Source organism: Pseudonaja textilis, chromosome 1 (genome assembly GCF_049901715.1).
Source record: "Pseudonaja textilis isolate UNSWEBS1 chromosome 1, rPseTex1.2, whole genome shotgun sequence".
Lineage (NCBI taxonomy): Eukaryota > Metazoa > Chordata > Lepidosauria > Squamata > Elapidae > Pseudonaja > Pseudonaja textilis.
In genome coordinates, this window is record NC_141990.1 from 18,196,578 (window position 1) to 18,211,838 (window position 15,261).

The window sequence follows — 15,261 nt, forward strand, 5'->3', positions numbered from 1 at the left end:
GCTTTCTCCTCTTTGCACTTTCCACTGTTTGTTTTGATATCCAACTTTTCTTTTTCTTGATCTGTGGCAGACGCTTTTTCCTAATCGGGTTCCCTATCAATGAAGATCAGGATTTCCAAGTGATTCAGAGTTTCTCTTTGAAAATGATGAACATAATAACACTCAAGATCTTGTGGAAACTCACAGGCTTTGTTCTTCGGCTTCAGCTTGATTTGGAACTTGCCTATCAGCAGTTCATGATCCATTCCACAGTCAGCCCAATTAGCTGAACACTTCCACATCCTTGTTATCAATAATATAGTCAGCCTGATTCTGTATGCTTCGTCTGGGGATGTCCATGTTGTTTGCAAAATGTTCATCGGTAATGAAGAAATTATTGGATTGCCTGAAATGGTCACTATCTTGCTTCATTTATTACTTAAGCCATATTGTCCCACTTCAGCTTCCAACTACCACTGCACGTCCTGCTTGCATTGTTTAGACTACGAATTTCAGACTAAATTTGACTATGAAATTCTTCAGCCTTCTGTTCTGCATCTGTTGGAGCATTAGCTTGGATAATAATCCTACTGAAGCAGGGTTTCTCAGCATGTGTGTCTTCAAGTCCCAGAATTCTCCACCCACCCACGCTGGTTGGAGAATTCCAGGAATTGAAGCCCACTCATCTTAAAAGTTCATAAGGTTCAGAAATGCTGTATTAAAGGACTGTGAAATCTAATTGATTTTATCTGCTGACTGACTGCATTTCATCCAAGTACTGTTTTTCCTATAGGAAAACAACACAATTTCTGGTTTCCATGTCCCAAAGACCAAACAGTATGATCTACTGACTGAAAGTTTCTGATTCTAGTCCATTTCAATTTTTCGGATACCCAAGATGTTACCGCGTAGTTGATTCCTTTAATCTTTGAATGTGTTGAGATTTCCCATATTCATCTTTCTTATTTTCCATGTTCCCATATAAGTCTGCAGGGTTTTTTTGTTTTTGTTTTAGTATGGCAACATCACAAGTTAGACATCCAAAAGGCTTTAGTAGCTGTGTCATACACTAGTAGAAAGATTCTCAGTTCTTCCTCAGTAGTAGTAATACTGCCATGTGACCGGAGAAGTCTTATCATCTGGCATATTGCCAACCACTTTATATTGTCTGTCCATCTGCCTTTCTTGATAAAGTGCAGAAATAGTTTATCATTGCTTTCTCCCACACAGTATGACTGTCTTTGCTGTTGTTACTAAAGTGATCACCTGCCTTCAGCATCTTCCTATAATACTGCTGTCATCAGATATAGGTGCCTATTTGCTTTAACTGGGCAGTTGGGATCACCTTCATGCTGGAGATGCTGATCCTGCTGGAATTATACACTGTATTCTTGGAATACCTTCAGTGTTATTTGTTATTCTCTCCCAGAAAGCTCCTCTCTCCAATCATGAGGAAACGGCATAGTAGGACATCAGGTCCTGCAATCAAAATAATTCACGAGTCTTGTCTGCTGACCAAAGCTGCAGATGTGACTATCAGCCTGTTTCGTAGTGTACTGGTGGGTCATCTTTAACAGTGTTTCTCAACCTTGGCAGCCTTTCAGGTATGTGGAATTCAACTCCCAGAATTCCCCAGCCGACCAACCTAGAGTAGCTGGAAGTTCTGGATGGGAATTCTAACACACTGGAGGGCACTGAAATGGCGGAGCATATGACAAAGACAGAATGTCAATGCTGAAGGAGAATAAGAGAATAAAGCAGTTCTCTATAGACTAACCTTTCCAATCCCGATGCCCTCTAAATATGTTGAAATATACTTCCCATCACACTGGATGAGGAAGATAGAAACTAATTCAACACACCAAGAAGACATCAGTTTGGAGAAGGATGCTATACTCAAAGCTCTGGTAGTCCAAAACATTTATTTGAAATTCCTACAATTCAAACACTTTTTTGTTGATTGTCAACAAATACATTTACATAATGATCAGTCACATATTTGGTACTTCCATTTTTAATATAATTTTTTACAATATATCTCTTCATTTGTATATATTCATTGCATTTATAACTTCTTTTTAAATACATATTAAGCCAAACAGGAATAAATCTAAGAAGTTGATTTTAATTATGTTAAACTAAAACAGACTATCCTCCCCCAAACAAAATATTTTTTTTTTTAACCCCACCTCCCCTCCCACCCTCCCAAAAAATAAGCATGTAGGAAAATGAATGACTACTAACATTTAAGTTTTATGTTGGGAAAATAAAGTTATATTAGGGTGGTAATAGTCTCTCGATATGTGGGATGCAATTTAGGATACACAATAAATCACTTGTAGGCACGTTTCTTGTTTTCTTCTCCCCGTTCACCCTTCAAATCTCAGGTTCTGCTTTCATTTGAAACTACTACAGATAATGAACTGCAATGTTTGTTAACTGTCTTAAGTTCAATGTATAATGTGCATCTTTCACGCTAGCTAAAACAAAGGCCATAATTCTTCCCTGTGAGAAAAAATAAGGGAGCAATCAAGGTAAGGCAATGATTTATGTTCATGCTCAGCGGTGACCCAGTAAATTCCTTGTACAGAGATTAGAACAAAAAGATGGATTCAATCTTTTCTAGCTTCAAAATTCTTATTGGTCATAGGAAAAGCAATAAGCAAGGTATAACGGTTCCTTTCTTTTCAATATTCATATGATTATGTAGAAAGAGACACATTATAAGCCAAACAGAAACGGGAGGAATTGAAATCATGAAGCTGTTGATTACAGGTCTCAGGTCATGCTGTCCCATGAATAAAATTTGCAAGTTTGTTTTAGAGGAGAGGGAAAAATAAGCCGAGACTCCAGGTATCCATGAGTTCCTTTTCCCTTTCAACAAGCTATCCATCAAAACCCTGTCTTTTAAAAATTGTGACGGACCTTTTTTTTTTTTTTTAACAGGAGCAACATTGCTCTCATAATGGATTTTTTGGCCTGTCTGGATACAACTATCATTGAAATGGCCTTCAGAAAATGCTTCCCTTCTAGCTGCACCTGATCCATAGCTTGTCTCAATATACAGCTTGGAAGACAATAGATATCTTTGCTACAACAGGTATCACTCTCCTGTTATGGATGCTTTATAGATAATCTGATTGTGAGAGGATGCATCCTGGCCAAAAGCTGATTGTGCTGGTTATGGCTTCTGCTTTTGAAGAGAGATGAGAGAGAAGAGAGTTGGAGGTTTTTTTCTACATTGATTGACACTTGCCATTGTAAACAGTCAAGTACTCTCCACTTTCCCCATAGTGTATTGCTTAAGCCAGGAAAGCTCCAGCCCCCCTTGGCACAATCATGGAGACCAATATGCAAGCACCTAGCATCATCTTCAGCAGTTATATCTAGCCTGGGGTTTTGCAACCTTGGCAACTTTAAGAAGTGTTGGACTTCAACTCTCAGAATCCCCCAGCCAGCCTTGTTGTCTGGGGGATTCTGGGAGTTGAAGTCCACACACATTAAAGTTGCTAAGATTGAGAAACATTGAATCTTTTTCTTTCGCTGTCAAAAGATCAACCATTTTAAAATCTTTATTTTATAAAGAAAACACTGGGTTTTTTTTTTAATGCTTCAGCAGGAGCAATATATTCGATGTGTTTCCCTACACTGATTTGCCATCACAGTGTTCAGATCCTCCAGTTTCCTCTGGATTCTGAAAATCCTGAAAGACATACTGAAGCACAACTGATGACTGGCAAGCTTGATAATAATATAAATATAAAGCTGGCAATATATGGTTTCCACATAGAAGCATCTAGCTTTCCATGGAGTTGTCTTGGGAGAGGACCAAACAACAACAACAACAAAATCTCCTCTACCCTGCATTGCTATTTTCCCTCCTGAGGTGAGAAATTAAAGCCTATTTATTTCATTTTTGAGATCTTATGTCTTCCCAATTCAGGAGCTCTGTGGTTACTGTTGTGAAAAGCAAGATGAAGTAGTTTACTTTCTCTACACCACAGTACTCCTAGGATTTTGGGGGAGGGAAAAAACCCTGTTGCACTCCCGCTCTCTTCTCAATGTGATCTTATTGGGGGAAAAACCCTTCCTTTCTCTTGCCTTCTTATGAGCAAATACTGTAAATTCCAGGCCACGGGAAATTTTATTGTATGACATCTCCAGGGATTCGGACTCCACCACTATCATTCCATAACTGTCCACAAAAGCTACCCTGCTCTTCCCAGAAAATACATTCTTTCTTTTTGCTCATTTGTAGGAACTGATCTGGATCCTGGAAGCTGCCCCTGGGCTAGGAAAGGAGCTCACATCTCAAAAGAAAAAAGGGTGTAAGGCAGCAATTCAGTTTTCTGCCATGCTGTAGCCTGAAACCCTCTTAAACATCTTGCTTCTTCCGTCCACATTCAGGCATTTACAGGCTGCTACTTGCTCATTCCAGTTCATTCGCTCATTAGCCTTCTGGGAAGAGGGTTTGCCCAGGATGACCGAAGGATGTGATGACTGCCAGAAGATGACCTGAGTTCTCTTTCTTTGGGGGAACTTCATCCCCCCACCTTCCCTGCCTTTTTTTCTTCCGAGATTCAGAGGGTGAATACTGTTCCAAAGATATGAAGTGCATACATAACTCTTGATGGCACCAGAAGTGCTCCAGGGAATTCTCCCTGCTTCCCCAGATGTGCGCTTTTGCTCTTGCAGAATCTAGATTGGGGAGGAAAAAAGGTTGGCTGGCTGCAGAGTGCACATACACTGAAGCAGGAGGGGCCTCTGCCTTTCTCCGATTCGTGAACCGAGCGAAAACGCCTGCACCAAAGTTCCTCTGGACAAGAACTTAAGTTATTCTGAGCAGCGAAAGTCTAGACATTCCAGGGACTTGTTGATTTGTTGGGATAGTTAATGGCAAGACTAATAGCAGCAATGTTTTTCAGGGCCTGTTAAAACAAACAAAAAAACCAACAATTAAAGAAAAAGCAGAAAGATGGTTAAAAACACATTGCATTTACTATCAGGAAATGCCACTGGCTGTTAAGTTTTTTCAGGTTGAATTCAGCATGTTAATTTGAATTTCAAAACCAGCTTTCCCCAGTAAGAGAAAACGGATTTAGAAGATAATAGAATAAACACTTGGTTTTTCTTATTATAGTATTTGAGCTAATTTTGGGAGCAATGTCTCTGGTTTCACTGGCCTGATGCCAATGTAGTCATTCCAAAGGACTTCACACAGAACCCATTTCAAACTCTTCGAAGTACTTCACCCATATGGAGAGGAGCTTTAGAACAGAAGGAACAGGCTGTCTTACCTGGGCTGTACAGTGGTAGAGATGGTCTTCCGTATTTAAGGCAAGCAAGTAATCCTGCAGAGACCCAAGTTCCTGCAAACAGAAAAAGTGAGGCTCATAAGCAAAATATAGAACACACTTTTGTGGTCTGCAAAACAAAGAAAAGCAAATGACTTACACTAACTCTGCTCTCAGCAATGAAGAAAAGTTCAGTGAGTGCCCGGTGGAGTGGAAGAAGGACCCCTGGCTTAGTGACTTCATACTTCATGTTTTTTTCCATGTGGCTGAAAAGATGCCACAATGGCTTCAGCAAAGTGAGATCACAGTCCCTGGGGGGAAAAAAGGTGTGTTAGAATTAGCATGAAAGGCAGCGCTCTGCAACTGACACGACCACTGACCACTGTTTTACGTTCACATACCAATATCTCAAGTTACTATTTTGAATGCCATTTTATCCCTGTAGTTCTTAGGAATCCAAGCATTAGCTTTACACGCAACCACACTAAAAAGTTACAGTGTAAATGTTCATTTTCCACAATGGAGCTGGGGCAATTGATAGTAGGCATCTTCTGCCCACTTGTTATGAAGGCAGGGCTCAAGATCTCTTCTTGAAGGAAATAAGAATACTTCAGTCAGCATTAGACTGCAAAGCTAGAGAAAGAGATGCAGAAGAAATAAGGCACTGAGGAGTGAAAACCACACATAGCTGGCTGCAAATAGGGATGGAATCCTGAGGTGCCTGCCTATTTTTCTGGCTAGAACCTTTAGGGCATCTGAAGGGCCAAATGATTTTGAGTCTTTCAAGCCTACTGATGTCTAGATGTTCCTGTATAGTAGTACAAAAACAACAACCCTGCTTTCTGACTAAGCCTAGTGGACCTGGGGAATAATTGCTGGTCATGTTCCTTATCTAAGGATGATTTTACTTCCTTGCTCCCTGCTGTCTGGTTCTACATCTCTCCTTAGGATGCAGGGATGAATCCCCCTACAGGTGTGGCAGAATGGTGCTTGCCCACTGTGGTGGTGGATCTCTGTCTGAGCTGCAGACTGGTGATATTTCACTCTGGCCCCAAAGTCCTTGTGACTTGTGCCAGCTGGCAACCCAAGGCAATGCAGAAAGGAATGGAGAAACACAGAAAGGAATACCACGGTGAGATGAGGAGGAGTACTGCTGCACCACTAGGCCCAGTCTCCATGCTTGGCCTCAGCCACTGCAATGATCCTCTGAGAGAGTAGGTTACATGAGCCTGCTGATCATGGCCCCCATGCTAAGTTAAAGGAAAAAGGAAGAGAAGAGAAGGGGGAAAGTTCTGACCATTCTGGTCATGTGAATAGCCCATAAAGTTCACTGTTATGCATTGTCTCTTGAGCAAGGCAAGCCAACAGCTGGGAGAAGAGAGAAGGCTGGGAGAAGTCCACAAGTCTTAAAGTTGCCAATTTGGACATCCCTGTTGTAAAGGCTTCAGGAGAAATTTATCTGCTGCCTTGAAAATGATGGAGGGGGGGGACTTTATGTAGAGCAGGGATGTCCACCCTTACCAACTTTAAGATTTGTGAACTTCAACTTCCAGAATTCTGGGAGTTGAAGTTCACAGGTCTTAAAGTTGCCAAGTTGGACACCCCTGCTGTAGAGGCTTCAGAAGAAATTTAAGTGCTGCCTTGAGAGTGGTTGGGAGGGACTTTCCATTGGATTCACTGGAAAAACAAACAGGTCAATATTTATGAAGAAAGAAGTATGAAAAAATCTAAGTAACCACTTGTGAGACAAAACTATTTCTTCTGTTTATACTTTGGAACGGAGAGAACTCAATTTTTTACACTCTCAATTCCAACTTAAACGAAGTGTTTAAAATGGAAATACACAGTCCTCAAAAATCATAAGATGACACAACATACAGTAGTAGTGTGGATTATGAGTTTTCTGCAAAAACACAAGAACTTAGGAACTCCCTCAAGAAAAACAAAGGTGGGATCAGAACGTGTACCTCTCACCGCTGCACTGTATGATCTTCAAGAGCAAGTGGATGGCTTTCAATCGCTGGTGTCCAATTTGCCTGCAGGCCACGCCCACCTGCCATTCCCAAACTTTCGCAAGTGGAATATGAGGAATTACCTTTTCCTCCGACAGCATTTGCTTCAAGATCTCAAAGCCTGAAATTCAATATAAGCACACTGCGTTCTATATGCGTTCTTTTAAGTCCCTGTATTCTTCTTTTTAATTAATCCTATACTCTTATCCGTAGAAAAGCTCATAACTAAGGTGGTGTACAGAGCTTAAGAAAAACATACAGATAATTGAGGAGATTAGAAAAGCGGTTTCATAAAGTTAAAATAATCTAGATAGGTAATACAACTGTTTTTATTGCTTAGGGCAGCCCCCTGACTTCCTCTATCTAGATGTGTTTGGACAGTGACTCCCAATGTTGTTGGAAGGAGACTGAATTAGATCTTCTTCCGTTTTCAATGTACATATTTATTATTTTATTTAGTATCCCTACATAAAGATACCCACTAAGCAATAATACAAGGTGTGACCTAAGCAGTACTGACCTGTTTGGAATCTCCCCAGGTGACCAGCTGTTACTGTAAACTTGTAACCCCACTCAGTATTGCTCATGTCAGTGGTGAATCGGTAGTACAGCGTATCTCCTGTCAAAGAAGAAGGAAAAATTCTCTCACACAGCCTGACGTGACCCGTTTGACAAGGCTTCCCTTTTTCTTTCATACACCTGTAGGAGGGAGACTCCTACAGGTGTATGAGTCTCCCTCTTACATGTGTATGAAAGTAATTTTTACTATTTGTAGTTTTCATAAGAATTTGTATTAAAATGCTTTATATAGTCATTCTTTTTTAAAAAAATTCCTTCATTTATTGGAATTAATTAAGATGATGGGATTAAAATAATCAAAATTTATTTATTTGTGTATTTATTTCAGAAAATTTATATAGCAATAGCACTTAGACTTATATACCACTTCACAGTGCTTTTTACAGCCCTCTCTAAGCAGTTTACAGAGTCAGCCTATTGCCCCCAACAATCTGGGTCCTCCTCATTTTACCCACCTCAGAAGGATGGAAGGCTGAGTCAACCTTGAGCCTGGTGAGATTCAAACTGCCAAACTGCAGTCAGCAGAAGAAGTAGCCTGCAGTACTGCATTCTAACAACAAAACCACCATGGCTCTTACTGCCTACTCACTCACAGATAGCTGCCTACTCACTCACAGTGACTCTAGGTGACTTACAGGCAAATAAAAAAACAATGTCAAAAAATTAATAAAATAAAATAAAAATAAAATAATAACACACACATACACACAAGCTTGGTGACAACACACACTCAAATCAGTCATTTAAACCATTTGATAGGCTCCATAGCATCTAGTAACAGCTAAAACAGGAGTAAGAATATTTAGTAAAAAAATGAAAAACCACATTGTCTGTAATCTGAAAGGCCTAATCTGAAAGGCCTACTTCCCCGCTCCCTTGGTTTACACAGATGCAGTAAAATATAGTTTTTAAATAAAACAAAGAAAACTAACAGCAATCCTTCTGCACTTATAAAGACAGACTTTATCAAGATTCTTATCATCATAGAATTCAGACTAGCACTAGTATGGAAATAATGTTATAAAGAATAAATCAAGGACGAGGAGAGAATTCCATAAGGCTCTTTCCAATCTACAAAAAAAACCCCAAGGGAATAGAGAGGCAGAACAGGTTGTATATCAAACTAAGTATGGTCGTTAAATGAACCCATTGTCAGGAATGGACTTTTTTTTGCCCCAATCAGGGCATTTTTGGCAAAATACATAGATCTAATTCCTATTTATGGCTTTGAGTTCTTACAAACATTTCAGAGGCAGTATTAGAAATTACAGTGAATGTATACTGCTTAATATTTTGTTTGAAAAGGTGTCCACTTGCTTCTCAAAAGACAAAGGTCAACTGTGATAATTAAGAGCATCTAATCTCACCAATTAATATTTGATACATGAATGTTTTTGACTGCCCATGTCCAGTGTAGTAGCCATTTTCTGAAAATTGTCATAACATCTTCTCAAAATTTCAAAATGTATCCACTGGGCCCAAAACACTGGGTACTTATTTTCCAAAGCACCAAAAGGCAAGACAAGAAACACTGGATGGAAACTAATCAAGGAGAGAAACAAACTAGAACTAAGGAGAAATTTCCTGACAGTGAGAACAATTCACCAGTGGAACGGCTTGCCTCTAGAAGTTGTGGGTGCTCCATCACTGGAGACTTTTAAGAAGAGACTGGACAGTCACTTTTCTGGAATGGTATAGGGTCTCCTGCTTGAACAGAGGGGTTGGACTAGAAGACCTTCAATGTGCCTTCCAACTTTGTTATTCTGTTATGCTGTTACTTCTGACATGGATCTTCAAAATAAGGGATAATTGGTTTCTTGAAGAAATATTTTGTAGTTTACCTGGAAGTTCAAAATCAGTCCATTTGTGTGGAGGCCCGCTGAATGTATGTCGATCATGGATGAAGTCACAGCTGCTGGCTATGACCAACTCATCACATCCCTCTTCGGTATTACACTGAGAGTCAAATTTGACTGAGAGGTAGATAGCACCAGGGATATGAACTTTATCCTATGGATAAAAGAATGTATGAATATTAGTGGTGTTCCAGAGTCCCATATCAACATGGACCAAATGGGGAGAAGCCAATCAACCAAAATGACTAAAGAAAACCTGCTGGAATCTTACAGCTCAAAAATGGGGAAATCCTTGCCTAGTCCATGAAGAGGAACATGCAGCCCAGCAAAACCATTTGGACCTGGGTAAAGCTGCATGGGTCTATCTAACCACCTCACCAAAAGCTGAAGGTGAAGCATTTCAATTCCTGCAGAGTCACTTTTGAATGCAGAATCAAATATTTTTAAACAAATAAAATGATTTATTTCACCATTCTTTCAACGAGTTTCTGTGTCTGCTGTTTTTAACCTCACACCAAAGCTCAGGTGCTATCTTGCTCCACTTTCTAACAGTCCTCCTGATTTCCCCCTTAAATGAGTTGAGTGTGCACATATTCATGCCTGCTACTCACATGGAAACATCCTTCCCTCCACCCCCACCGGTCCCAAGCCTGTTCAAGTCTATCAAAATCCTTTTGAACCTAAAACCTGTCTTCTGGGAGGATTAGCAATTTCTCCCATTTTTGTATCATCTGCAAATCTGGTGAGCATCCCTTCTATCCCTTGTTGAAGAGCACTGGGCCTAGGGCAGACTCCTGAGATACTTCCTTGTAAGGGCCATGTATAATATACAGTTATACAATCAACTGTGAATTCATCTGATAGTGGGGCCATCTATACCTATTGTTTCCTTCTATCAAGGAAATAGTTATGATGAACTTTTGTCAAATAATTTTAGCAATTTATCATCATCTTTTAAAACACAAATGATCTCTTCCCATATTCTATCTCTTATGCATAAATAAATAAAGCCTTAAAGCCTCATCATTTCTATCCAGAGGTCAGCAAAAGTCCATTAAGGGTTACTAAAAATAATGTTATTTCTGGCAAACCTTGATCAAAACAACTGTAGAATCCTTGCTTTTACTCCTAACAATCTTGATCTTTAGTCCTTTCAAATAATGTCCCAGAACTTGGTTTCTTTCGTTTTTTCTCATTTCTCACAAAGTTCTTCAAAACTTTAATTAAATTTATTTAATTACAGACTTATTAAAGCTTTAAAGAATTTTGTGAGAAATGAGAAAAAATGAAAAAAAAAATCAAGTAAATAAAATAAATCAAATATAAAACTTATCCAAGTCATTATGATTTGTCATTTGTATATCCCTTTCAATTATTAAAACATCAGCTGTTTTTTTTTTGTATGTCCAATGTAGTATCTTTTTTATATCATTCTTGTTGCCTGACATTTTAAATTTTACTTTCAAATCAGTCTCAATCTTGTCAGAATCAAATTTAAATGTTTTTCTCCTTTAATTATAATCTTTCCTTCCTTCTAGTCTCATTTTTAAAATCTTATTTTTTATGGATGTTTTTAAAGAATTAAAAAAGAACAATTTTCTAATGGGAAAAGCTCCTTACAATCAATATCAAAATCTTATTTCAAGACAAGATTGAATGATCTTATCTGGACCCTTAACCCATTTGTAACTTTCTAAAGCCAAAATTTTAATCATCCTTTTGTTGTTTATTCCAAACAATTTTTAAAAAACTTGTATTTAAAACTTCTTTCACTAAGGGTTAAAGGAAACCCATCTGGTGCTGTAAAACTTGTCAATCCAAAAGTTCCTAATAGCCAAAAGGCAATTAATAAGTTATTTCTGAAAGTGCTTAGGAAAGGAAGCATACTAGCCCCAGTGTCCTTTCAAAGGTGCCAATCAGAGTTTGAGTAAAATGGCCATTCCCTCATCTCCCAGAGCTCGAAACCTGCCAGAGACTTCTTTCTCACAGTCTCCTTGAGAGGAACAACAGTCTGCAGCACTTGGGAATGACCTTATATCTTCCCCTTGTCTGGCGATGAATTATCAAAGAGCGAGTCTATTCGCCAGCTCTTCATTTCACTTCAGTCATCAGCTTTGCTTTTTGCTGAACTGTCTTCAGTCCGCCATTTCTTCTTTGGTAGCCTTGTACCTATAGTCTACAGTAAGGCATTTAATTGGGTTGACCGTAGCCACCTTTTTGATAAAATTGAACAATACGAGATGGTCTTTTTCATTTGGAACTGCCAATGCAAGCATGACTGACATTTTGCTCACCTGGCATCAAGACTACTAAGCATAGTACCTCAAAGTTTGTATTATTGTTGTAAGGATGCTTGGACTCGCGCACTTGGACTGCCATCCCAGGCTCCTCCATGAACTGACAGGCTGTAAGTGCCATCTTTGCTAGCATGGTTCCACTGCATCCACGGAGCACTTTCAGTAGAATCTGTAGGATAGATCAAGACGAGGGAATGACCACACAAAAATGATTCACAAAATAAATGTTGTTTCAAGTTAAGTTTGGTATCAATAAAAAATACAGGTGGGTGTGATGAGTAATGAAACAAGAAAGGTAGAGAAGAAACAAAGAGACACTGGATAGCCTTCGTCTGCTTTTGCCCGAGACCCTGAGGTCTAAAAGTGAGAAAAGTACTTACTATACACTATTCATTATTTCTCCTTCGGAATGGATTCACAGATTTAAGTATGAACAAAATTAATTAGAGATCATTCTTAACAAGATTAGGAAGCAATTTCAAACTTTTTTTTCCAATTTAAAGAAGAAAACTAGGAGGAAGGAGATGGTTTCTACGTAGAAGCCAAAATTTAGAGCACATGGAGAAGAACACCTTGTAACTACATTTCTACAGGTCAAAACTCCGATCATCTAAACGGAATTTCTTTTGTTAGTATTAATGGACCGCTCCAGTCACATCAGTTATGCTCAAAACAGGAAGCATGCATTCTCCCTGAAAAAATAAGGCAGTTATTGTCCACCTAGGTCCTAGCCCAATTCCTTTTACAGTGACTAACAGTTATCTAAATACTCAGGCATTCCAGGATCGCTTTATTTGAGATTGAACTATGATTTTCTACATGACAAGTAAGTGCTTTACAATTTCTTAGACATTCTACATCTGAATCTCTTCTGTCATGAATTTCATACAATCTTCATGGATAATTTGATTATGCAGCTGAAACAGTCAGATAACAAGGAAAGGGGGGAAAATGGAACGAGGAAAATATTCTGTTTCTCTTTTTTCCTCTTGAAATCCAACCTGAATAGAAGACTAAAATATTGTCTTCTAGTGTATTAAAGACAAAATTGGCCCAAACAAAACAAGTGAGTTGCATTTGTTGCTTGGGACTGATTTATGTTCTGATTTATCTGCTAGTGTCAAGCTACTTTTCCCAGTTCACTCCCAAATCAGAGGGATAAAACAAGTAATTTACCTTTTCACACAGCTGTTTTTCCTCTAGCTGCAACAGCATGTCCAGGATATATGTCATGTGTGCTGGGCCACTGAGATCTAACATCTCCTCACTTATTGCTACGTCGTCAGGCCACTCAGCCAATAACAAAGCGAGGACATGCCTGGCATAGAGGACAGCAGTAGCTTCATTGACTCGGTAGAGATAACCCCGCACGGTTTTCTTGCTTCTGGAGTCCAACTCTTTATGCAGGAGGACAGAGCTTTTGGTGCGTCGTTGTTTGGCGTAGCTGAGTTGGAGGTCACTTTCTGTGTTGGTGATGAGCTTCTGGGTCACTGGGTTGGATTCATCGGTGGCTTTGTTGCAGGGAACAGGCTTGGACTGTAACACAAAAGGAGTCTCAGTAGATGTGAAATTATCTCATTTCAAAATCTATCCTGCTTTTGGATGCTGCCCATGTACTGTGTGATTTTTTTAATATAAGAGTCAGTAATAAAAACTGTAATGGGTCTTTATGATTAAGCGGAGACTGGAACTGAAGTCTTGCTTGTCCACATCTAAAATTCTGAATGGTATACCATGCTGAATCAGCTAATCACCTACCCCTAAATGACCGGACATATATTGAAGACTGCTTGTAAAGCTCTCCAAAATGGACACTAGTGTTTAAAAAATGCATTAACTTTCTACAGTACATTTTGAATGTGAGGGTTTGATATTGCAGATATATCATATTTTTTGTTGTGTGTTTAATATCCTCTAGATCAGGGGTGTCAAACTCGGTTTCATTAAGAGCTACATCAGGGTTGTGTTCTGCCCCCCCCCACCCCACCCCCGGGGGGGGGCAGCTCAATGTCACTTGTGTGATCGAATGCCACTTTTGCTAGTAGTTTGTTTTGCTAGCACTCTGCCAGCGAAAATGGAGCTCATGAGGGCCGCGCATGGCTCTCCCAGGCTCTATTTTTGGCAGTGACAGCCTCCTACAGCCCTCTGATAGCAAAAATGGAGCCCCAGAGGGCCCCGTGTGGCCCTCCCGAGCTCCTTTTCACTGGCAGAGGCGCTGTAGTTTTTCGTTGTCTCAAGGGCAGCCCCGCGGGCCAGATCTAAGTACCCCGCGATGCGAACAACGGGCTTGGAATTTTGACACCCCTGCTGTAGATGTATTAAATTTCTGCTTCTCCAAATATCTCATAGCTATGCCAATGAATGACTGAAGAATGGCGATATTAGTTCAGTGTACATTGCAATCAACCAGCATTTCTCAATGCCCGTGTCCTTCCAGATGCTCAGACTAGAATTCTAATCAGTTCCAGCTAATATGGTTAATGATCACGTTTGATGGAAGTATTGGTAGATATTACTACATAAATGGAACAAAGTAAAAAAAAATGCTTTGCATAAAACAGTACGCTCACCAAACATGGCACAATGATCATATCTGTATCCAGGGCTTTGGAATTCTGCTCTTCTGTGCGTAAACGCTTACTGGGTTGCCATTTTTGAGCCAATGTACGAATCCTTTCATCCATGGTAAGTACTTCCCCATCAAATCTTTTAACAATATGCACACAAAAACTTTAATTGTCAGAATTTAAAGACAGTACCTTTGAGCTGAGCAAATTCTACATTTAAAACCCTTCCCTATGTTTCATCTCATCAAGCACTACTTTATATTAGCAGTTATACGGTCATGTGGCTTTGTTTCTAGATATCTTGTCCATATTCCATGCAATAAAAGTAATTTATATTTTACACTTTTAATTTGCAATATAAACATGTTTTCAAAGCCAGGGTAACTAATTTATCCTCTCTCTGTCTCTAGAAGGTCAAAAAAATTTGTGGATGTGTTGGGCTCTATCATAATTTATAGTAAGAATGAAAGGATAACAACTCTGAAATGGTTGTTTATCAAAAGATTATAGCATAAAGGTATCTTACAGAAGTGGTCTGCCTATCTCTGGGGCTGTGCCATTTCAGCTTGTAGATGAGCAAAACCATGGTGGCATGTTTCTTGCACAGTAAATAGTTCTCCTCACTAAAACCTGGCCAACAAGAAAGCTGTCCTTTGAAATGATTCTCTCGTCTTCCT

General features: G+C 39.4%; 1 protein-coding gene across 1 annotated transcript in view; it reads right to left on the reverse strand.

The window, feature by feature from the left end:
• Positions 1-4,103: 4,103 nt before the first annotated feature.
• ZZEF1 (zinc finger ZZ-type and EF-hand domain containing 1) overlaps positions 4,104-15,261 on the reverse strand; it is a 68,260-nt gene continuing 57,102 nt past the window's right edge. Inside the window, exons 47-55 of the mRNA XM_026708690.2 lie at positions 14,588-14,723; positions 13,194-13,553; positions 12,043-12,186; positions 9,706-9,874; positions 7,806-7,904; positions 7,241-7,406; positions 5,434-5,584; positions 5,277-5,348; positions 4,104-4,907 (exon numbers count right to left, since the gene is read on the reverse strand). Of these exons, the coding sequence (XP_026564475.2) occupies positions 4,833-4,907; positions 5,277-5,348; positions 5,434-5,584; positions 7,241-7,406; positions 7,806-7,904; positions 9,706-9,874; positions 12,043-12,186; positions 13,194-13,553; positions 14,588-14,723 (1,372 nt within the window). The 3' untranslated portion in view covers positions 4,104-4,832. The remainder of the gene's footprint in view (positions 4,908-5,276; positions 5,349-5,433; positions 5,585-7,240; positions 7,407-7,805; positions 7,905-9,705; positions 9,875-12,042; positions 12,187-13,193; positions 13,554-14,587; positions 14,724-15,261) is intronic.